Below are 25,486 nucleotides of genomic sequence, written 5' to 3' on the forward strand. Positions count from 1 at the left end.
GCCTGTGGTTGGATTTCCCATTTATTTAGCTTGAATTCATATTGTCAGTATCAGCTGATTGTTTCTTCTTTTTTAAAGCTTTAAGTTTTCAGTCCTATATGGCAGTTCTCCCTGAGAATCACAGAAAGTATCCAGATTTAGTAACATGATAGATGACAGTTCCACTTATGGAGATAGAAAAGACTTGGAAGTTTGGAGTAGGTGGGTGGGAGGGGTTTATAAGAGAATTCTGTTTAAGATACATTAAATGTAAGATTCCTAAGAGGCACCTATGTGAGACTGTCAAGGAAGCAAATTGGATTTTGTGGTCTGCCTGGACATTAAAGAAAAGCTATGATCTAGAGGCATTAATTAAAGAGATTGATGGCACAAAGACAGCATTTAAAGCTATCGATGGTCAAATCACATTAAGTGAAAATGTCATTTGAAAAGAGTATGAAGAACCAAGCTCTGAAGAACTCTAACATTTAGAGGCCAGACAGAGAAGGAAGAGCCTATAAAAGATAAGAAAGAGTTTCTGGTGAGTCAGGAGGCAAACCAGGAAAGTATACTGTTTAGGAAAATTAATGTGAAAAATATTTCAAGAAGGAAGACAGGTTACCTGTAAGAGGTCAAATCAATAGTGTTTTCAAAATTTGAAAACTTTTTTTATGAAAAAAGTTAACCAAAGTTCAAAAGCAAGCAGAAGAGAAAGAAATGTATTTGCAAATTACCTAACAAAGAATTAATAATTAGAATATAATAAAGAATATTCAGAAATTAATAACAAACATACAACAAAGTTATCACACAAAGCACCAAATATGTGAAGATGCAGTTCATTCAAGGCTAAATATATGTCAACAACTTTTAAACTAGTCCATAACTAACTTAAAAGAGGCTCAACCTACCAAATCATCTGGAAAATGCAAATTAAGTGACAGAGCATTTCTGTAATTAGCAAAATGGTAAAAAATGAATAACGTATAGCGTTGGTAAAGGGAAGGAGTAGATGCTGCTCTCACACCTGCTGATGAGAATGCCAATCGCTACAGTACTCTGATCTGATGCTAAACCTAATATTTTTAATAGCACATATATATATCAATAGAGCAATTTCACTTTGGGTAGCTATCTAAAAGAAATATTCATACACAAAGAAATGTGTTCAAGGGCATTGAAAAGAATACAGTTAGATATAGCAAAAGATCGGTAACACCTACATAGCCGCTGATGGGAAATTAATAAATTTTAACATGCATTTTTAGTACAGAAGATTATGGAACAGTTAAAAAGAATGAGTTAGATCTAAATGTTCTGAGGTGCAATGATGTCTAAAATACATTCTTAAGGAATGAAAAGCAGGGTGCAAAAAAGTACATATAAACAACACCATTTAGGGCAGCCTGGGTGACTCAGTGGTTTAGCACCACCTTCAGCCCAGGGCGTGATCCTGGAGACCAGGGATCAAGTCCCAGGTCAGGCTCCCTGCATTGAGCCTGCTTCTCCTTCTGCCTGTGTCTCTGCCTCTCTCTCTCTCTCTCTCTCTTTCTCTCTGTGTGTGTCTCTCATGAATAAGTAAATAAAGTATTTAAAAAAATAACATGACACCATTTATATAAAATAAAGGGAACAAGAAAGTGGTCTAGTTTAATACTTTTGCATGCGGCTGTCCAATTTTCCCAGCACCATTTATTGAGGACCTTGTCTTCTTCCCATTGTACAGTCATTCTTCCTTTGTCAAAGATAAATAAACTCAAAATGGAGGAAAGATCTACATGTGAGACCTAAAACCATAAAAATCCTTCAGGAGAGCACAAGCAGTAATTTCTCTGACATGGGCTGTAGCAACATTTTTCTAGATATGTCTCCGGAGGCAAGGGAAACAAAAGCAAAAGTAAATTATTAGGACTACATCAAAATAAAATCTTCTGCACTGTGAAGTAAATAATCAACAGAATGAAAAGGCAATCTACTGAATGGGAGAAGATATTTGCAAATGACATATCCAATAAAGGGTTAGAACCCAAGATCTATAAAGAAATTCCTACGTTATTATTTACAATAGCCAAACTCTGGAAGCAGTCCAAATATCCACTGATAGATGAATGGATAAAGAAGAAGTAGTGTATTATTCAGCCACTAAGAAGGACGAAATCTTGCCATTTATAACAACATGGATGGAGCTAGAGAGTTATAATGCTAAGCAAAATAAGTTACTCAGAGAAAGACAAATTCCAAGCCCATGTCTTGGAATTTGAGAAACAAAACAAATGAGCAAAGGGGGAAAAAGAGAGAGAGAGAGAGAGAGAGAGAGAGAGAGAGAGATAAACCAAGAAACAGACTTTTAACTCCAGAGAACAAACTGATAGTCACCAGAGGGAAGGTGGGAGTGGGGGATGGGAGATATAGGGGATGAGGGTGAAGGAGTGCGATTATGATGAGCAAATAAATAAATAAATAATAAAATACAATAAAGGGAGAAAAATCTATGAATTTGTATGTTTTTATGAATGTTTGCAAATGCATTTAAAAAACCACTAGACTAGTTTTAATTGTCTCTGAGGTGAAGGGTAGGATCAGCAGGATAAAAGGGGACTTTTACTTTTGATTATTTAGGTTTTATATTTCTTGAATCCTTCTGAATCTGTTGATGTCCTACAGGATTTTTAAGAAACACATACATTTTTCTTAATTTGTGCTAATACAATTGATCTAAAGAATTAACTATATGATTTATTTATTTATTCATCAAGAGTTTAAGTTCCTATTTTACATTGGGCAACCTATCAGGTATTTGGGATGAAGCACTGAACAAAACAGACAGTATTCCTGTCCTGGCAAAGCTTACGCTGTGGTGGGATTCAGGCTTCAGTCTTCTCTGTGTCAGCTACCCCGCTCTTAAAAGATTCCCCACCTCCCCCAGGAAAGTATCTCAGACCAACTTCCTATACTTTCCATTACCTCATGCAGAAATACAAAAACTAGAGTATGGAGACTACATCCACAAGCCACCTCGAAACTACCATCTCTGCTTTACCACCCACTGAGATTTCCAAATGCACCAGGGATAAGATACCATGTCAGTAAAATAGGTCTCTTGGGCTGCCCTTGAAACTCCCAAACACTTTCTGTGGCTGTTTCTATGGGAAAAGCACCCCCCACTCCCCGGTTCTAAACAACTGACTTAGCAAATGCACTGCTGGAGCAGACTCTGTGAGCTATTACACAGGCAAATGCTAACTGAAATAGCTTTTAACCTCCCCCCACCCCCCAGAACAGAAGTTCTTGCACACACACTTTAGGGTTGGATTCTTCCCAAGACCCTTGCTCAAGGCCCCATAATCGGGAGAGAACACCGGCCTCCAGGGGTAGTCTTGGAGGCTCTTCCACCAGGTGGAATCTCAACGCCCGACTAGGCTTTAACTAACACTAGCCGTAAATTGAATTCAGGCTTCCAAGCAGTCTCTGAGGCAAAGTGTTGATATTACACCGCAAACCCTATTTTCTCTTCTTCTTTTCTTACACATGCAAATGAAAACTCCCCAATTTTCAGCTGCCAGGACAGCTGAATACACCCATCAGAAAAATTAAATGCTTGTGTCAGGGAAGGAACTGCTTTTTAGAAATTCCTGTGCATCTCAAGGCAAAGAAAAAAATGCGGTTGACAATTTGTTTTGCTACAGGATGAATGCACTTATTTAACACATGGTTTTTCATGGCTGAGAATGACTCTAGCCTAGGGGGCCAGAAAATTCTCAAGGTTTAGAGAAAGGCATCATGACTGGTCACTGAACTTCCAGCTTCAAAGTTACTCCCATCTCCATCAACCCAGGTGACCTTGGGTAAACCACTTGACCTTTCCATGCTCTTTCCCATTCCATTGCTTTCCTCATGCTGTTCTATTTGCTAGAATGGCTTCCTTGATTTCTCCTCCAAGTCTCAAATTCTTTCCTTATTTTCTTAAGCCAAGATCAGCTTCTTTCCTCCTCAAATTCCCATTCCCCATGATCCATACCTCCATTACATCATTTATCACATGGTATTACTGTTGCACGTTTACCCTTCTATTTATTTCATTTATCACATTATTTTGTGGCCATCTAAGGTATCAGGCTATATGTTATTACTAGTGCTCCTACTAATAATATTAATAACACTGTTAGTAGTATTATGAGTGCTATGTGTCAAGCCCTAAATGAATCCATTATCTCTAGTTATCAAAAGTCCTATGAGATGGATGTTACTTTTTTCTTTTTTTACAATTGAGTAAAATAAAGCCAGGAGAGATTATATAAATGGTTAGTAGTGGCACTAAGAGTCAAAATAAAGTCTCTTTTTACCTTAAAGCCCATGCTGTTAACCACTACTGCAAAACACTACCTATAAGTATTAGTAGATAATATTTACTAAAGGCTTACTAGGTGTCAGGATCTGTACTATGTGCTCTATGCACATTAGCTAATTTGATCCTCACAAAAACTCTGTGATGTAGATATTGTGACTGTGATCTCAAGTTAAAAAAAAAAAAAATGAAATTGAAGTCCGGAGTGGTTAAATGACTTGCCCAAGGTCACAGAACTGTGGATACTGGATTTGAATATAAGCCAGTCTCCTCCAGGGCCTGAGGCCTTACCCACTACTCTACTTCATGACCAAATAGAATTTTCTTTGATTTTTGTAAACACTGCACAGGTTCTCAAGAACAACCCGTCTGGAAACAAAAAACTGGAGAGGTACCCGTTCCGATCACGCAAATACACAAAATCTATCAAGCCCCTAAGCACTCACCTTAGCACATGTGTGGATCCATTAATGGTTGTGGTTGAACAGGGGACAGTTTGGCCCAGAATGGAGGGTCTTCGGTAGCGCTCATCATCACAGCAGAGGATGATGAGGAAGGCACGTCTAAAAGACTTATTCAAGAAGGCGTACAGAAAGGGGTTTAACCCAGAGTTGATGTAGCCAAGCCAGAGGAAAGCGGTCCACACCTGCCCAGGAACAGTGTAGTCTATGAATGGATCCACAATATTAGTGACAAAGAATGGAGCCCAGCAGAGGCAGAAGCAACCCATGATGATGCACAGGGTCTTGGCTGCTTTGGTCTCGGTCCTCATGCGATGAGTGCTGTGCTGGTCAGCTGGCTGGGGCCTGCCTTCAGAGGGGGCTCCTGCCCGTTGTAACATCTGGATTTGGTGGGCGTGCTCTTTTGCTGTGACGTAGATGCGATAATAGGCCAGCACCATGAGGAGAAATGGGATATAGAAGGCCACCACAGAGCAGGTGATGGCGTAGGGCTTGTTGACCATGAAGATACAGTACGTAGAGTTGGAGTTTTGGTTGAACTTCCTTTTTTCTATCTGAGAGTTGGAGGGAGAGAAAAATGAGGAAAGAAGGGAGAATAGGAAGGAAAAAGTGAAGCAAGAGGGGAATTATGAAAATTGTGAGAAAAGAAAAAAGATGAAAAAGCCAAGGGAGGATTGGAAAGGAGAGAGAAAAGGAGGGGAACAAAGAAGAGCAGGGAAGGTAGGGGAAAACATAAGAGGAAAAAGAGGAGGAAAGAGAGAAGAAGGTTTATCAGCCAAGTTTTCTTTTCCTAATGAGCCTATAGCACATAGAACTGCGAAGGTAGAAAGGGATATGATTGCACTGGGGCGCAGAGGGACTGCCTCTGCACAAGGGGCTGAAGGCCCCAGGAAAGAGTAGAAATAGGATAGGAACAAAATCATCCTTCATTCTCTCTACCCAACTGAGCACAGAGTTAGTGTCTCCTCCCTTCCCGTCTGCCTGCACACAATATATGTGGTAGTAAAAGTCTTGGAACTGTGGCTCGTCTTCTTCAAGACTATTCTTATACATTAGCATTTCCTATATAAAATTTAGAATTAGCTTATCAATTTCCATACAGGTTTTTTGGGGATTTTGATTGGAATTACAATAGAATGATTGAGGAAAATGGACTTCTTTCCCATGGTAAGCCATCCAATTCACAAATATGGTAATTCTTTCCTTTACTTAAATCCTTTAAAATGTTTTACAGTTTTTTGCTGTAAATGTCTTGCATATTTTTTGTCAGGTTTATTCCTATGTATTTGACTTGTTATTCTATTGCAAATGGTACCAACTAGTCCTAGTTATTTGTTGCCGTTATGCGGAATTCAGTGAAATTTTTCTGTATGGTGATGTATCCAGCAACTCCTTTAAATCCGTTATTAATATTTCATCTCTAGATTCTTACAAATTTTCTCCATAAGTACCCATGTGATCTGCAAATAATAAAAATTTCACTTCTACCTTTCCAATCTTAAAGCCATTTTTCTTGCATTATTGAACTTGATAAGATCTCCAGTGTAACCCTGAATAGAAGAGGTAATAGTGGATACCATTTTACAGTCTCAGTTTTAGGAGGGGAGTTTCAATATTTTACTATTAAGTATGATATTTGCTGGAAGATTTTTATGGATGCTTTCTTCTATTTTTATTTTGATGAGATTTTTTTTTAAAAAATCATGGATACTGAATTTTGTAAATGAATTTTTGGCAGTAAAGAATGATCATGTGGGTTTTCCCTCTTTCTTTTATTAATATGGTGAATTACAGTCATGGTGTTACATTCCTGGAATAAGCCTCACCAGTATTAGATACTGTAATACACTGGATCTCTTTTAAAGATTGAAGGACTTTTCTCCCTACTATAAACTCTGTCTGCTGACAGCTCTGAGTTATCAGCCTTATCTAGGAACAGCCCGTGGCTGAAGAGAGCTATATAATGCAACGACACCTCTCTGTCTGAGGTCAGCCTGCATCCAGTGTGAATGTACATACAAACAAATGTATGAATAACATATATGACACACACATGTTATTTTATTTGTGTCTTATTTAGTGTCTTGTCTCAAGGCATATTATATACCTTCCTATTGAATTCATGCTTTTCTAATAATAATGAAATATTTCTCTTCACCTCAAGTAGTATGACTTGCCTTAAATTTATTTTATCACTGATAATAGTATACCTATCCCAGCTTTCTTTTGATTAGTGCTTGAATATTATATTTTCCATTATTTTATATATTAAACTTACTGTCACCTTATATTTCATGGGCTCTGTCACAAGCAGCATAATTGTGTATTGATTAGTTGATGAAAATACTGTGACCAGAACTTGCAGGAACCTAACTCTGTATTTCTCCTAGGAGCAAAGATTCAGTATGTGCTAATTCAGCACTTGTGTAGCTTTATAGAACCTACTTACTGCAAATAGTGAGAATCAACTGTACCTGCATTGTGAACACATGGGTTGTGCTAGCTTCTGTCTAGGTCAATTCAATGTGCAGGTGAGTGGAAGGATATGCAGGGCAATCACAGCATCATGGAGCAAATATTAGGCATCTTCACACCACGCAGATACTCCATTCCTCAGTTGCATTAAGTAAATAGGGGATGTCTCACTCTCAAAATGGACAATTCTCTAGATTATTTCCCTTAGAAATTCTATATCCAAAGGTAAGAGTGCTGCACTCTTTTTTTTTTTTAAAGTTCTAATGCACAAAAGCTTATGTTTCCAAATGTCTTCTCCATTAGGGATTAAGTTTAGTACAGAAATTAAGAGCATAGACTCTGGACTGCAGTAAACCCAGGCATAGCTATAGTCACCACCATTCCCTGCTAATCTGACTATAGCTAATAACTTAACCTCTCTTGCTCAGTTTCCTGAGGGCAATGGTAAGATCAACCTCATGGCATTGTTGTAAAGCTTGAGCGAGGTCACAGAAATGATGATTAAGTGAACATGGACTCGTCAAATAGTAAATGTTCAACATTTGTTGGCCATAATTATTACTCTACTGGTCACTGGAAACTTGAATTTCATTTCCCTTGTGAATGGCAAAACTGGAAGTTTGAAAGAAGAAGGATAGGATTCAAGAAAATATCCATACAGTCCCCCTTGTATGAATCCCCTTTTACTTCTCCACTCCTTTGTCCCCAGCATTTCTTTCAGAAGCCCAAGGAACTCTTGTTCTGACATACCACATGCAAATCCTGGCCCAGCCTTGGCTTGGATATCCTTTCCTGGACAAAGAACAAGGTAAGATTAGGGGCTGGGAATGTGGTGGAGAGAAGAACAGGCAGCTCCTACTCTAACGGTCTTGGTGGGTTGGAGCCTGCACTCGATCTCTCATCTCCAGCCCCCTTCCTACCTCAACACATTCCCCATTTCAAAGTGACTGCCTACAACTTCCTTCGGGAATATATATCACTGCCAGTTAACTCCCACCATAACTTCTGATCTTCATTGCAAGTTTGGTACTATAAACATAGTGTGTCAGAGCTGGAAGACTCCTGAAAATTGTCTGGACAGGGGCTGGCAAATGCCCAGCACATGTGCCACATCCTGCTCTCCTACACCCCTGGAGGACACACTCCTCCACTGAAGACCAATGCAACTTCTCATTGCACTCCTTCAAGGTCAGGGACAGAGCTGGACTCAGGGTCCAATTCTCTTGACCCCTAGTCCAGGATTGTCTTCATTCTCTGGAAGCCTCCATCCACATGATGTGTTTTCTGCTGGTCACGGGAAGCCAGGAAATGGGATGAAGGCCTCTTGGGGGCACCTCACATACTTCAGGCTCTATAGTTTGAATGCTAAGCATTGAATACCTGTTCTGCTATTTATTGGGCATGTTACGTCACCTTTTTGAGCCTGACTTTTCTCATCTGGATGAGATGAGAGAAGGATGGTGTCAGGATTCTATGTAAAATCTGAGCATACTTTCTGGAATGCAGCAAACATTCCAAAATGTTAGCTTGCTTTTTTTTGTTGTTATTGTTGTCACTCAGACCACTATCAGAATCTGTCTTAGAATATCCACCCAACCTGACATGGTTTGTATTTAGAATCCCAAGCAAATAAAGTTCATCAGCGAGTAAGCTAGTGGGGTCTGCACAGGTACTCACCAAATCAATTATGCCAATATTATTCCAGCCTTGCATTATAGGGAGAAAAGAGATAAACATGGGGATGATCCAGCAGCCTCCCAGCATTAACGCGATGCGCAGAGGGGTCATCTTGTTCCTATAGACCAGAGGCTGGCAGCAGATGGCATAATACCTGGAGAGAGAACAGAAGGTGTGGGTGTCACAGGAAAGGAGGAGTGAGAGGGAGAAGGAGGGAAGAATGGTTGAGGAGAAAGAAGAGTGGGGAAGGAGTAGAAGGGAGAAGGGATGTAAGAAAAGGAAATATTGGGAAAGAGGAAAATCAGAGGGGGAAGCAGAGAATAAAAATAAAGAAGAAAGAAAAGAAAAAATAATGTGGGGGGAGGCAGGGAGAGCGGGTAGTAGAGTAGGGGAAGATGAAGCCAGAGAAGGACAGAGGAAGAAACAAGCAATTACATAATGAGATGTGATATTGGTCCATGGGTTTCTGTGGACATAAATTATCAACCTTAGATCACGTCTGAGAGTCACTGCTGGAGCTGGCTCCACATCCCTCTTCCTCTCCCTGTCTCTGAGAAGCTTGATACACACCTGAGAGTCTGCTCTGTCTCATGCGTGGTTCCAACACTTACCTTCACGCCTGGACACTTCAGGAGCTTCTGTCCAGCCCTTTCAACCGCAGAGTCCAGGCACCCGTAGCCCCCTTTGATAACAAGGTGCCAAGAACGAGATCTCAGATTTGCCCCCATCCTCTTAATCACCTAGCTATCCTGAGGTGAGATTCTAAGTCAGTATTCCAGAGATTCCACTCTTCTCCCCTGCATCAGACTCCTCTAAGGAGATCCAGTTAAAATGCAGATTCCAAGGATCTCTTGAATCAGAGTCTGTTGGCGAGGGAGTTTGCATTTTGACAAGTGGAAGTCATTGCTGCTGTTGCTAAATATGTCCAGCTCCCCCTTCTGGGCACATGTGCTTCCTGGTCTCCTTGTGGTTGGATGGGGCCTAGTGATTGGTCTGGTCAAGAAATTGTGAACAGACTTGACATGCATTACTTCTGGACTAGACCATTTAATTGTTTCTCTGATGCCCAGAATGTAAAATTTTAAACATTTCCTGCTCCATCATGTCCTACCTTCTGGTAGAGACCACCTCATCCTCATTTATTGGGGTCTACTCTCCCTCATGGGACTCACTGCTTACCAGTTTTTGAGTCCATGTTTTGTCAATGTGTTAGTTTTCTTTTTTGTTCCAGATAGAGATGCAACCTGGTCCATTCCGTGATCTGGCCTCTAACTCCCAGACTGCTTCTTATGTGTTATTCCAGTCTTAGAGATCATCACTTCTATGCCCAGGCAGTTCAGGGAATTTGACAAGAGGCAAAATACTCCAATAGGTCTATCAGCTACTTGTCTTTGGAAATGTCAAAGAATAAGTGCAAACATAAAGCCTGGGGGATAAGTCTATTCATTAAGATTTTATACCATTTAATGATGAGACACCCCCTTATGTCCTTCATTTTATGCAATTCACTTTAATTTTTCCCACCTCTTCTTTTCTTTTCTTAATTCAAAGCATAACTAACATAACAATGGCTATATTCTTTGAAGAGGTGGTGGTAGGATGAGTTGAGAAAGAGGGTGGAATAAGAAGGAGAGCCTGCTCAGTCTCGGAACATAAGAAGTGGGTGCCTCAGGAGCTGAGAGGGGAGAATTATACCCTTCCCTCCAAGGCATTAGGGAGCAGTTGACCACGACATGCCAGGAGGCTTTCTATAGCCAGCAGCACGGTGAGTGTCCTGACCTGGACCAGAGTACAAGGAACAACAGACCGAAGAATGGGAGAAAGGCTCACCTGGGAACTCATTTTCTCTATCTATAAAACATGGTAGCAGAATATAACTAAAGATAATGCAGTAAGGGAAAGAGTTATGATTATCTGGAATTCCCTCCATGATCTTGACTTATAAGAAAGGCAAATCATATCAAAATGACAATTTTTTCTGAATGACTGTATTAATAATCATCAGAGATTTATTATGAACATAGAGTTAACCCTGAATTTGGAGTATGTGAAAAAATTTTCCCCAAACTATGCTCCCTTCTTCATTTCCTGCTAGAGGGTTTAGATTAGACCCTTGGTTTTATCCATTTAGCATCCTTTCTCCTTTCTTTTGGTAATAGCATCCCAAAGCTTTTGGGAATTATCTCTTCTCTGTTGCTTTCAGATTGTTGGCAGCAAATGATGTTGCTCCCAACTTTCCTGGCCAGGTAGTGATCCAATCAGACCTTCTCCTGGGACTCTGAATGCCATGTGGAATGATGGAAAGATGGGAAGTTAGTGGAGGTCCATTGATAGCGCAGCAGCCTCCTCGTGGGGCTGGTAGTAGGTCCTACTCCTTGGATCTTTGGGCAACCATGCTCTTGCCTTTTCAGGTCTTCTCACTTTAGTTCTTCCTTCAATTAAGTAAGCCACCACATTTCTTTCCAATAAATTCCTTTTGTTACGTAAGCTGGTGTTACTGATTGAGTTGGGTCCCCTCTCCTTTTCCTAAAAGATATGTTGAAGTCCTAAACATCAGTACCTTGGAAGATGGCCTTATTTAGATATAGAGTCTTCACAGAAATAATGAAATAAAAGTAAGGCCATTAGTGTGGGCCTTGATCCAATATTCCCTTTTTTCTCATAAAAAGGGAAATTTGGACACAGATTCAGATATGCTCAGAGATGGAGGATTGGGATAAAGCCTCTATAGGACAAGAAAGCTTATCAGATCAAAGACTGCCATCAAATCACTTGGAGCTAAGAAAAGCCAAGGAAAAATCCTTCCCCTACAGGTTTCAGAAGGAGTGTGGCTCTGTTGACACCTTGACTTCAGACTTTTAGCCTTCAGAACTGTGAGACAATACATTTCCTGTTCTAAGTACCCTGTTTGTGGTACTCATTATGACAGCTCCAGCAAACTAACAAAGTTAGCTAAAGTCAATATCTTGCCAGCAAAGTTTCCTGCCTCAGTGAAATGGTTTTGAATGTCAGACATGTCCTTCATAGGTACTTTGTTCTAATATCTTTATTTGATTCAAAATACTTTCAGATCATAGCTCAAAATCATAATATCCCTTCATCTACCATCCCAAAGAAGGCAATTTAGGGCTAAGGGAAGAACAGATGTTACCCTATCTTTGCTGTATAATTTATGATTTTTGAGGCTTGGAACAGATGTTAAGTACACAATTTCAGGAATTTTGGTTGTATCTCCAATGTCACAGAAATTTAAAAGTTCAAGGCAAAATTAAATATCTTGTGGGACAAAAGGTAAGTTTAAGGAAGTGGGACATTTTAGCTGCAAAGAGTCTTTAACTTTCATATATGGATACAGATACTGAGAAGGTTATGTTGAGAAGACAACAGAATTTACAGAAGAAGACTTTAGAATATGTGGTTATACCGATGCTCAAAACTTTTTTGTGAAAGTCTTTCTTTCTAAGTCTCGCTAGGCCAGGGTGATTGCCTGATTTCCATGGCATGATGAATATCCTGTGCACAATAAGATCTCTTCATGTTCAAAGTGAGGGGGAGGATGGGAAAAATAGGTGAAAAAGATTAAGAAATACAAACTTCCAATTATAAAAGAATTGAGTCATAGGAAGGAAAGTACAGCATAGGGAAGATGGTCAATAATATTGCAATAACCATGTATGCTGACCAATGGCAACTAGACTTACTGTGGTGATCGTTGCATCATGTATGTAAGTGCCAAATCACTATGTTGTACATCTGAGAGTAATATAATACTGTATATCAACTATACTACAATAAAAAAGTTAATTAAATTTGTTTTTAAATGATCTTTTCATGGTCTGCTATCCAATGTTCTCACTTCCTATAATTCCTAGGTTACTAGGAGCTCCTGCCACAGAGAAGTAAATAATGGTGGCAGATTTCCTTTTAAAGTTCAACTTCAAGGGGGATACTGTGGATGTCATACGCATTTTACCAATCTTTTCCCTGTTTGACCTACGCAGTCAGTATGAAAGACAATGGATGCCTGAAAGAAAGTTGCTTGGACAGCTCATTCCACAGGGGCTCAGGTGGGATGCATCCATGGTTTCTTATACACACACAGTTGTAGAAAATGACTCTTACATGATGTGGGGTGGTTGGATAAGCCTGAGAAAAGTCCTTTATCTCCTACTTTAAAATAATCACCAATCAGTAAAAGGAAAAAAAAAGAATTTTATTTAAATGGGATTGACTAAGTTTCAAATGATACGTATGGATGAATGAGAAAAATACCAAATTGTGTCTAGATATCCATTTGACTTGAATCTTCTATACATCATTTTCAGCCTGATATTGTCTTATGGTAGACATAATTTGATTTTTAAGTGCCATGGAGTAGAAATATAAGGTTTTCATATGGAGATCAGATTATAGCAACCATTTTACCAATGGGTTCAAGATTCTTCCCAAGGCTTTGGCACTCTTGAGGCAGCTGACCTGAATAAGCCACCTCATATGCTTCTATCTTTCCTGATAAGCTTTTAATCTTTGCTTTCTAGCAATGAATCGAGCAAAATAAATATCCTTTTGAAGTCTGCTTTCAAGAATCTAAATTAAGTAGGTGAGAATAAATATCACTGAATAAAATGATTAATGAAAATTGAGTCCATGTATTAATTGACTAAAGGAGTTTCCTTTAAAATTCTAACCTCTGTCTATGGATCAGGGACCGGACAGAAATCTGATAACTTGATTGCTACCTGTCATGGTTGCTTTTTAATTCGTATATTTGGATTGTAATACCCTTGCAAATAACAAAAACATTCACCCTATAATGAACTGCCCCCCAAACACTTATAATACCATGAAACAGAAGAAGCTAAATTTGCAAGCTCTTTGGAGATCAGGCAAAGTGCACTGGCTGAGTTAATAGTTACTTCATATATACTGACCAAGGGCTCTCCCTGTATTATCTACTTAGTCTTCACAACTATAAGACTAGGAAGACAGGAACTATAAGGGCACCCGTTTCATAGATGAGGAAACAAACACACAGATGTGTCAGGATGTGCCCAAGGTAAGAGCTGAGCTGGGATCTAGTCCAGGCAGTTTGACTCAAGGGCCAGAACATCAACTTCACACTATCACTTCACTCTGCTACCTTCTCTAAGTCTGCAAGGGATTAGGGTTAGTCTAATTCTTTAAAAGCCATATTAGAAGTAATTAGAAGTAAACACTGAATCTCAGAACTTGTAGAACCCTCAGAATCCCGAAATCCCCAAATCCTTTCTAAAAGAAAATGTATCCAAGCCTGTCTGAATGTACGAGGGACTAGAAATTCACCAAACCCCACTGCACTAGTTTCTAAATTTGAGAATATCCTGAAGTTAAGAAAGTTTCTTCCACAATTGATTCTCTGTAACCTCCAATTTTACCCTCTGGCTCAATTAGAAATTTCTATCTCTAATTCTTTCTCTGCACAATGGTCCTACAGACATCTGAAGAGAGCTTTCACATTTTTCTGAAGTCTTACTTTCTATAGGAAAAATATATCCAGTTGTATTCAACCCCGGTTGATTTTGCTCAACAGAGGTATTTGGCAATATCTGGAGACATTTGTTGTTGTGACAGCTGGGAAGGGTGATGCTATTGGCAACCAGTGAGTTGAGGTCAGAGATGCTAAATGTTTTACAACAGACAAGACAGACCCCACTCCCCAACAAAGAATCCTCTAATTTACAACATCCCCAGTGGTAAGGTTGAGAAACCCTGGTTTAGGAGAGGTGATGTGCACTTACAGTAGGGGCTCCCTGTCCTCTGCATATGTTGTAGTGTGCAACTACCTCTTAAGTGTGGATGTCACAATGATAGCACAGTATTCCAGGGCATTCTATACAGACCAGAGAAGACTAGTACATTGTCATCCATCCTGCTCACCATAACTAATACAGCCTGGGGGACACCCAGAAGTACAAGACAACTACACTTCCCCCAAAGAACTGTTATTTACAATAGGATGTGAGAAAAGTTCGCCTCATCTGATTTATAAGCTCCAGAAATGTTTGCCTTATTTACCACTATATCCCCAATGCCTCGTACAATGCTAAGCAGAGTAGATGCTCACAGAATGGGATGAATAAATAATAAACCCTTAGTCACTACCATTTAAAGTAAATTCCGTTACAACATGAGACTGTTTTGGAGACCTAATGGTCATATTTAGTAGAGGGATGAGAGAGTTTTCTCCAACAAGTGTCTTTTAAGGTGGACACCAGAGACTGGGTAAGGATGGTGGAGGACAAAGTGTAATCCATGTTCTATAAACAGTATGGACAAAGGCCAGGAGACAGAAACTATATAAATATAATAAATCCATAAATCTATATCCATGTATCCACATAGCCATATAAACATAAAAAGAGTACAAATTAGCTGGACCACAGAGTGTTTGTAAGGAAGTAGAAAAATACATCCAAAAAGGCTGGCTGAAGGGCAGTAGTTCTCTCAAACTATAGCATGCAACAGAATCACCTGGACGGTTTGCTGAAACACAGGTTGTGGAAGATCTGGAATGGGGCCCAAGAATTTAGATTTCTGATATGTTCTTGGGTGACACTGCTGCTGGTGGTTTGGGGACTCTGAGAACCAATGTCTCAGAAGTTTTCGAATGCTCTGCCAGGATGAGTCACCAAAGCTTTTTTGAACTGAAAAATGTCCATTGCAATCAACACCACTGCATGCCTTACTTAAAGGAGCTGAATTACAACAAATTCAAGAAAAAGGATTGTTTGTTCACAAGCTAGGTGGACAGTGTTCATCAGGGAAAGCGGTGTTGTCTCATCTCCAGAATACATTTATCTGCAAGGTCTGTCCTCTAGACTTCCACTGGACAAGTCCCATTCCTCTTTAATCAGAAAACTTTTACAAAGTGGTTAAAAGAATGTTCAAGTGACCAGTGAGGTTCCAGATGGCCAGGATTAATTAAGATGTGGCATGGCTTTTTTCAAAGAAATGTTTTACGCAAAAACATTTCAAACTATTGCTTATAAAATTCCATTAAAATCCCCTTTGATAGACCAGCCACCAGTTTCCCCAACTGCAGCCCTGTGTAAATGTGGGATCAAATTGCTTTTAAATGCCTCTGGGGACACAATTTACTTTGACAACTCTTAGAAGACAGTCATGTATTTTAAGCTCCATGCTAATCTCCTCCCCACTCGTCCTGCAATTAAGGAAAATTCTTTCCTCCTCACTTCCTGCCATCCAACCACAGGGAAAGCAGGAGCAAGGAGAATAACTTGGAACCTTAGATTCTCAGAATTAGAGGAGATTTTAGCAGTCAGCTTTATGTCTTTATCTGAGTATCATGTCTCCTGGCCTTAACCATTTTTTAGCTCTGTGGTCTCAGGATCAGTTATGTTACGACTCAATGATTCAGTTTCCTCATGTGTAATGTGGGAATCATTATGCCCACCTCACTGATTGACGATGAGAACTGATGAAATAATGTTTAAAACAGAAAGTCCCTGGCACATAAGGCTTAATAATAGTTATTATTTTTACCTCTCCTTCTGATCTTTTACTTATATATATAAGTATATAGAAGTATATATAAATAAGTATATATATATGTATATATAAGTAAAAGATCAGAGAGGGTGTGTATATATATGTGTGTGTATATATATATATATATATATATATATATATATGAATCCCAATAGATTCAAATACATTTTGGAATCAGGGGCTTTAAATTATTTAACAAATAAAATGAAAGTCACCTGGTTGAACATGGCTCCTAGTAGTCAATTATAAGAAACAAAATGGTGAATGAGTTTGACCCTAAAGGTGTATGGAAGTATTGAGACCATGCTGGTTGCCAACAATGAAGCTGATTATGTCTAGTATCCCCTTATGGACTTAATCCAGGCCCAGCTCTCCTACCTGAGATGATTGAAGACAATATCCTATATGGTCACTGAGACCAAATGTCTACTCAAGATCAACTAAAGAAAGAAATGTCAACTGCAGGAGAAAAAGAAATGAAGTAGCAGCTGGCTGCTAAGACCAAGTATTGAAACGGGATCAGCAAAACAAACCTTTTACAAGAGATTTCTTTTTTCTCCCTACAGTTCCTAATTCATAAAGCACAAGCTAATGGTCTTCAGGACTTTGGACTAAGAGAATAAAGAGCTCCACTGAATCAGTAACTAATAAGTTACAAGGGGCATTTTGCCTTTAGCAAGAAAATCGGTTCTAGTCCCAACTCTCTTATAGGTATTCCTTCCAACATTTGACAAGTCACTTGGTGTCTTTGCATCTATTTTCTTATGTGTAAAAGGGGATTAATTACATCTCAGTTTTTTTTTTTTAGAGGTTGTAATTGTGTTGGAATAAAGACGGCCACAAATTCTTTGACACTTCCCATACACAGATGGAGAGTCTGTCCCTTCCCTTGGATGTAGGCTGCCTTGTGACTGCTGGTGACTGTATTGTACACCAGTCCCAAGACTAATTTGTAAGAGGGCTCTTGGTTTCTCAGAAGGAAGAGGGAGAGGAGCCCAGCTTAGCCCAGCTTTACAAGTGACCCCATCAAGGTGCCATGCATGTGATAAATTGCCTGAACCCTCCAGGCTAGTCTAGTCTCCAGCTAAACACCATCAAGAGACTTTGGCCACGCCCAAATTCCCGATGCACAGAATTGTGAGATCTATATAATAATACATTGTTGTTTAAGCCATTAAGTTTTGGGGTAGATGTTCTAGATGAGCGCAATAAGTAAACAAGTAATATACAGTCTGGTGTGATTGTGAGGTTCATTAGCTGGGTAACAGTACTCCCTCCAGGAGGGGGATCTAGCCACATTTTGTGGCAGAGCTCTGGATAAAGAGATACATGTTTCTGCTTGTAGTAATTGGTTTTACAGTATTTCAATTGCTCTGGTTCCCCTTTGAAGAGGTGAAGAAGCAGCAGCAGCTTCAAGAAAAAGCTAAAGGGCTTTCCTTTGCTCCCCTAGGGGCTTGGCAAGTGGCCAGTCACCTAGAGGATCAGGGAAGAAGGCCACAGCAGGGATATTCATCAGGAGCCAAGGACATGAAGGGGGGCTGAGAATGTAGCCAAGAGCAGAGGGAGAACTTCAGGTTCCAGGAAGAAAAAAATATGGGGGTGGGAGGATATGGAGAGACTCTTTTCCATCAAAGATCTGAAAGACATTACACTAGGTCTTTGCAGGAGTCATAATCCCATGTGCAATCTGCAGATTTAATGCTTACTGTGCTCCTCTCTGTTGAATATTCTTCTGTATCTTCAGGATCAAAAAACTTGAAAGAAAGGGCATATCAGCTATCTAGGAAAGGGTCTTCTTGAGTTATTATAGACTAAAGAAAAACAGGTAATCTGCCAAAAATGTCAACTGAAAACATCCTGCCAGAACTTACTGGACACACACACAGGTTTCCAAGGTATGTATACTTTACAACATGTATGAGTTGGCCAATCTGCCAGTGGACTGAATGACTGTCTCACCTACCCTTCTAGACTCAGCTGAAGGGTTATATCACCTTGAAAGTTCCTTGTGCCCCCCCCCCAAAAAAAAATACTAGGAGAGAATCTTTTCTGTCAGAGATCTGGATTGGTTCCCCATGCCTGCCCTGGTTTTTCACAGTACTTTGCATATGTCTGTGACATGGCATCTCTCCAATCATATCATAATTGTATGTTTCTTCTCTCTGCTCCAACTCCTCCTCCTCCTACTATACTTGCCATCCATTTACAGAGGGCACACTATGTGGCAGGAGGTATATTCTATTGTATCTAATTCTAACAGTGACTCTACAAGGGAGCTCTCATTACCCAAATTTTTTTCCTTTCCTTTTCTTTTTTTAGTGGGGGAGGGGCAGAGGGAGAGGGAGAGAGAGAATCTTAAGCAGGCTTCATACTCAGCACTGAGCCTGCTGCAAGGCTCAATATCATGACCCTGAGATCATGACCTGAGCCAAAATCAAGAGCCACCCAGGCACCTCTCATTATCCACATTTTAAATATGAGGAAATTGAACCCCACAGAGTTTAATCCACTTATCTAATATCATAGGGCCTGGATACAGTAAAACCGGGACTTAAACCCGTATCTGCCAAAGTTCGTGCTCTAGTAATGCTGGTAAATAAATGGATAAGTTTAGACCAAAGCAACCCTATTTAGGAAGAGGAAGGAGAATATGCAGTGCCCCATAAGCTTTCTGAGCTGTAGACATGTGGAAAGAAAATTGAATATATTTAAATACATTTAAATATACAGCTGATAAATAAGATAATATACAGGGATAATAACTAAACATCTACTTCAGCAATCAAGAAATGGGGTGAGGAAAAGGAGTGAAGAGGAGGAAGACAGATTTGAAAGATATTTATGACAATCAATCTATGATTTCGCATCCAGCTGGTCATGGTAGACAGGTCAAGATGACCCCAAAGAATTGCATTTAAATGGCTAAAAGATGACTAATAGATGCACCTTTGATGTACAAAGTAGAAGAGGATATTAGTTTATAATGGAAATTTCCACTTTGGAAATTCCACACTGGATTTAAGAAAACAGACAGAAGCTTAAGGCAGGATGCTGAACAGGCAGTTGGAGAGGAATGGAGAGTCCAGCATGGGACAAGACTGCAGGAGAGATGAGAGCAGAGGTGCAAGTGAAGCCACTAAATGGGTGAGCTCTCCAAAGGAAAGAGGGGAGACGCCTAGTGCTGGCAGGCTGTGGATCTAATCTTGAAGACATTCATTCATTCAACAGAAAGAAAAAGGCAACTACCAGTATCTGTGAAGGCACCCATGTCAACCAGTAGAAATGGAAAGGAAAACAATGGAACAATAAAGTGACTAACATTCATTGAATGCTTACTATGTACATGCACTGATTGGAGTTATTTGCATGCACTCAGTTACTTATTCTTCATAGACTCCAAAGAGAAGGTTATGTTACACAATGTTATTAACACAATGTTACAGCTGAGTTGATAAGACTCAAAATTTAAGTAACTTCTCAAGATTACATAATTGATAGCTGGTCAAATCAGGATTGAGTCCAGGCAGTCTAGCACCCCAGACCTCATTCTTAACTACTTGCTACATGGCACATTCTAGAAGAATAGAAAAATGAACACCAAAGTCTGCCCAGGCAACCACAAGTCACATCTCAGAACATCTGCTAACTATGCCTGGAGCAGCTACTGTGGACTGATCAGAAGAGGCAAAGGACAGGTGGGTTGAAGGCTGACTCTCCAGGAGCTTCTAGTCTAGGGTGAGAGGGACAGAAACCAATGAATAAGATGAGTGATAACTAATATTTAACATTCTATGAGTGCTCAGCTTTAGGAATGAAGCCTGGCTAGCTGGTGGAGAAGGTGACACATATTGTATGAATATTGAAAGGTGAGTGTACATCAGGAAAAGAAAAGAAATGCAAAACACAGGTAGCAAGACACATGTCGTACTCAGGATACGATAACGGATCACTCATGGGTGAGAGCTGATGGAGGAAAAACAGACTGAGGACGCATTGGGAAAAGCACTGAAAGACAAGGTAAGAATTTAGCCTATAGTCGATAAGGTGTCACTGAAAAACCTCTGGGACTTTGCACGTGCTGTTTTCTGGAACCCGCCTTCCCCATGCCTCCTTTTCTTCCCCTTTTACCTACTGACATCTGCATGTTCCACAGATTTCAGCCTCACCATTACTTCCTCCCAAAGCTTCCTTTGCTTTGGAGGCCACATGCTCCCTGATTTCAATGGACACCAGTTTCACCATAATTACCTACTTACCTACCTGTATTCCCCACTAGACTAAAAGCTCTATGATTCATAGATTTTTCTAGTTGTTCGGCACTGCACTTCTACCACTCTGCTCAGCTCCTAGCAATCAGTAAATGCTCAATACATACTTGATGCAATGAATATAAAAATAAGAGTTCATATCCTCTGGCATGAGATTCACTCAACAAATATTATTATTACATACAAAGCATGAACCAAACCTCGAAGAGTATGTGAGAAGAGGAAACGTAATACTCTTTCCTTGAAGAAACACAATTAAATCCCACTGGGAAAACAAATGTAACTGTGTGCCACAAGTTCACAATGACAGATACTTTTCATGTATACATTACAAAATTGAGTGGTGCTGCAAGGAGATCATTAAGAAGTGCAGACACGTGTATCTCTAGCACAGGATGGAATACGCAACCTTTGAGTCAGAATCATATGTTTAACAAGTAATTCTGTTTTAAAAGAAAATCTGTGACTGAGAAATTGTTGGAAGAGTTTTGCTGATAAAATACATCAAGTTCTTGGGCTATCAAGAGAAAGGGTGGAAATTTGCTATCAACGAGGAAATCTTTCAATGCCACAGAGAATGATATACTAAAAGAGAGAGAGAGAGAGAGAGAGAGAGAGAGAATGGTATACTAAGTGAAGTGAAACATTTTAAAGGGATTGCTTTTGATGCCGAATATAGGACAAAGTACAGCATTGATTAGGGAAAGAGGGTCAAGATGGTTAAAGGTCTAAAAAGGTCTAAAAAGTTTGGCATATGAAGCCAGTGGAAGGATTTAGGGATGTTTGGCCTAATGTATGAAGAGATGGGAATGGCAAACTTTTATCTTGTGGAGGCTCCATAATGATATCTGCACGTCCTTCAGCCAGCCTAAAAGAAGTGGATGTTTGCTGTTCTTGTCTACCCCACTTCCTTCTTCCAGAGGGAACTGCCTTTCTCCCACGCCATATGCTTCTGGTGAAGCTGGCAGTCATGGTGCCTCACCTCTGCCCAGCAACCACAATGTGTCATCCCAGCATGGTGATTGGCCAAGACGAGAGTGACACAAGCAAAGCCAGCCAAAGTTCTCCTGTGAGAAAGGGCATTTAGGTTTCTTCTCCTGCTCACAAGTTAAGGAAGGTCTAAGAGTCATTTTTCTAATCCTAACCTGAGAATAAATACAGTAAGAACACAGCTATCAAGAGAAGAACACAGAGAAATTTACAGAGACAGAGAGGAGACAGACAGAAAGAGGAGGAAGAGACAGAGAAGGAAAGGCAGAGATAAGGAGGAGACAGAGATGAAGGGAGAGAATGAGCCTAGATGGCATTGTTGAACCCCTGAAGATGGCCTTGTCTGAAGCCAGACTTGTTAGCTAATGGAACCAATCAATTTCTTTTTTGTCACATGCTGCTGAAAAAGATCTTACTAGTATATCATCTGAGAAGCAAGTTGGTCAAAATACTACATTTAGGAAATTCTTTGGGATATTTACAAGGAAAGCCCTTTTCTTTTTCTTTCTTTCTTTTTTTTTTCTTTATTTATAAGAGACACAGAGAGAGAGAGGCAGAGACACAGGCAGAGGGAAAAACAGGCTTCATGCAGGGAGCAGAACGTGGGACTCGATCCTGGATGCCCCAGGCTAAAGGCAGCGCTAAACCGCTGGGCCGCCAGGGCTGCCCATTTTTATTTATTTAAAACATAAATCTATTTGAGTAAACTAAAAATATATTCCCTAAAGTCTGTTTCTTGCATATAAAATGAGTGGAATTTGCAGGGAGCTACTATTTATGGTGGTCACCTCAAGGGTTTACTGCTGTGGAGGTGCAAAAGGAGAATGGAAACCTTTTTATGCTCTACTTGTAAACTAATGGCATTTTTTTTTTTTATAATGCTCAGCCATTATGGTCATGCCTGTTAAAAACTATGATGACTAGAAAAGAAGCTACTTCAGTGGATCAGGTAAGAGGTCATGAACTAGGGTGGGACCAAGGAAGATGGATGTGAGGCTGAGCAGGAGGAAGAGTGTGCTGACCCTAGGAGATGGTGAGGGCTCCCACAGGGGGTGAATCCAGGGATCCTGTGAGAAAGCAGAGGGGACATATTGACCAGAAAGAGATCTGTGCTCTCTGCCTTGCCCAGGCCTCAGAGGGAATTCCTAACACTAAAGTCAAGAATGTTTTCAGTGACTTTTGAGAATGTGCTGGTCTAGGAGCACTTTCAGCCAAAGGCTATCATGGATACTGCTACATTCAAGAAGTGTCAACTTCCAGCAAAGAGAAAACTGAAGTTTGAGACATATATTTAAGAAGTTAGTAACAGAGAGGTCTCCTGACTCCACTCCAACTGATCACCCAGTCTCACCAGCACCACTCCCAGCTGTGCCCCCATATAATTGTTGTTAATGGTTTGGTGCAATTTCATTCATAATCTCTCTCTGTGTGTGTGTGTGTGTCACACTCACTCATGTAAACCCACATACAAACATCTCTTTATTTTATAAAAGTGGAATTATTCTAAACATTAAAATTTGACACTCGCCTTTTTTCCCCAAAAATAATACACCAGCGATATCTTTCTAGGACAAACACATAACTATTTCTCATGATTTTTAGTGGCTGGATTAAAAACAGTCCTCTATTACAGATATTTGGTTGGTTTTCATTCACTACAGAACCTTAGATTCAAAATAATCAACCGTACTATAATGATTTTAATGCAGTTTTCTAGTCTCCCATGACTCATACTATGTGATGCATGTAGTTTAATTATGCTTTGGAAATTATTTTTAACAAGGCAATAAAATTTTCATTAATAGGGTTCAATTCTCAAAGCACCAAGGAAACACAGTGTAGTTGGGAAAAAGCATTTTATAGTATTAATGGGGTCCTAGATCTTGCTTTGACCCATGGGTCTGCCATCCTGGTGGAATTAAGAATCACAGTGAGCATTCTTGCTTGGGAAGCACTACCCTAGATCAGTTATCTAGGGTATATTGTAGTTTCACAGAAGAAGACAAAACATCTTGCCAGGAATCATATGATGAACAATGGCAGCATAGCTCCCTGACACGCTCACTCTGTGCTCTGGCCCAGCCCACTCCAGCCCAGCCCAACTGTCAGGCTGGGAGGTTCACAGCAACAACAGAAGCTAGATGATAAGTAAAGGCATACTCTTCCAGGCTAAGATGTTATGTTGTCATGTTCAGAGAGGGCCTTCCATCCCAATGAGAATATCACTGCAGGGACAGGAGATGCTAGAAACAATTGGCAAATTTCCCAGGCCCCCTGAGGAAAACAAGCCAAATGAAATCATTTGACTCCATCTTATTTATGATATCGGAGTTTTTGACGTCCACTATTAGAGAAGGAAATAGAACTAATGGTGGCACAAAAAGAGACTTTTTGAGAGAATTCCCTCAAAAAGAGAGTGTACTGAACACTCCATTTGTTGAACAGTGTTTACCAAATACCTAAATCAGTATTTGTGTAATTACTGGTTAATTGTTAATTTCCCCATTAAAAAGGTAAGTTCCATGAGGCTGGGACCTTGCCTTATTCATATAGTCACACTTTCTCCCATTGGGGGAGATATTCCACATATGAGTGGAATATAAGAAACAAAACAAATGAACAAACAAACAAACAAAAGAGGCAAAAAAACTCCCCAGACTCTTAAATACAGAGAACAAATGGGGGTTGACAGAAGGGCAACAGGAGAGGATGGATGAAATAGGTAAAAAAGAATAAGAGCTACAAACTTCCAGTTACAAAATGAATAAATCATAAAGATGAAAAGTATGGCATAGGGAATATAGTCAATAAAATTGTAATAACATTGTATAGTGACAGATGGTGGCTACACTTACCGTGGTGAGCATTAAGTAATATATAGAATTATTGAAGTAATTGTGTGTACACTTAAAAGTAATATAACACGGCAAGTTAATAATACTCCAATAAAGAGTATAAATGCAAAAAAGTTAGAGAACTGATTTTAATCACAATTGCACTAAATTTTACAAAGAAGAATTGGTTTGATGGGATCAGAGACAGCTTCTGGAAAAAGGAAAGAACTGAGCTAAAATCTGAAAGATAGGCAGGGGAGGAGGGGGTAAAGGAGTTTTCCAGGCAGATGGAGGAGCTAAGGTCCTGGGATGGCTGAGCACAGAGCGCTGGAGAGAAAGAAGGCCAGGACAGCTTGCAGCCCAGGGAGTGAAGCTGGCAAAGGGCATCAAGTAAGGCTGGGGACACGGACAGAGACAGATGGCACAAAACCCTACAGGCCAAGGTGTCTGGTCTTGAGCCCCAGTTGGATGACAGCCATGAAAGGGTCTCAGGGAAAGGAGCACTAGATCAGAGTTGCGCAGTGTGAGAGCTTGTAAGAGGGGAGCAGATTGGAGGAGGATAAAAGAGATGTGGAGAGAACTAGAAGGTTGCTGAAGTGCCTATGCAAGAGATGACATTAGTTTGGACTAGGATGAAAATGATGAAAAGAAACAGAAATACAGTTGGATCTGTTTGGGAAGGACAATCAGTAGGACTTATTGTTTAAATGCAGGGGATAAGGAAAGACCACATTAAGAATACCCAATTTCTGGATAATGCATCTGCTGGAGCAGCTATTCACTGAGGAGGTCCACGTTCCGTAAGAAAGATCAGAAGGCGCGTGAATAGTTGTGGGAAACTGAATTAACATCCACTGGCATTGTATCTGTGCCTAGCCAGGCCGAGGACTGGACTCTCTAACTTAATCC

General features: G+C 40.0%; 1 protein-coding gene across 1 annotated transcript in view; it reads right to left on the bottom strand.

Annotated features, from left to right (window-relative positions):
* Positions 1-25,486, bottom strand: part of HTR4 (5-hydroxytryptamine receptor 4) — a 76,721-nt gene that overhangs the window by 47,126 nt on the left and 4,109 nt on the right. Inside the window, exons 4-5 of the mRNA XM_055324840.1 lie at positions 8,938-9,091; positions 4,771-5,339 (exon numbers count right to left, since the gene is read on the bottom strand). Of these exons, the coding sequence (XP_055180815.1) occupies positions 4,771-5,339; positions 8,938-9,091 (723 nt within the window). The remainder of the gene's footprint in view (positions 1-4,770; positions 5,340-8,937; positions 9,092-25,486) is intronic.

This window comes from Nyctereutes procyonoides, unplaced genomic scaffold, assembly GCF_905146905.1.
Source record: "Nyctereutes procyonoides isolate TBG_1078 unplaced genomic scaffold, NYPRO_anot_genome, whole genome shotgun sequence".
Classification (NCBI taxonomy): domain Eukaryota; kingdom Metazoa; phylum Chordata; class Mammalia; order Carnivora; family Canidae; genus Nyctereutes; species Nyctereutes procyonoides.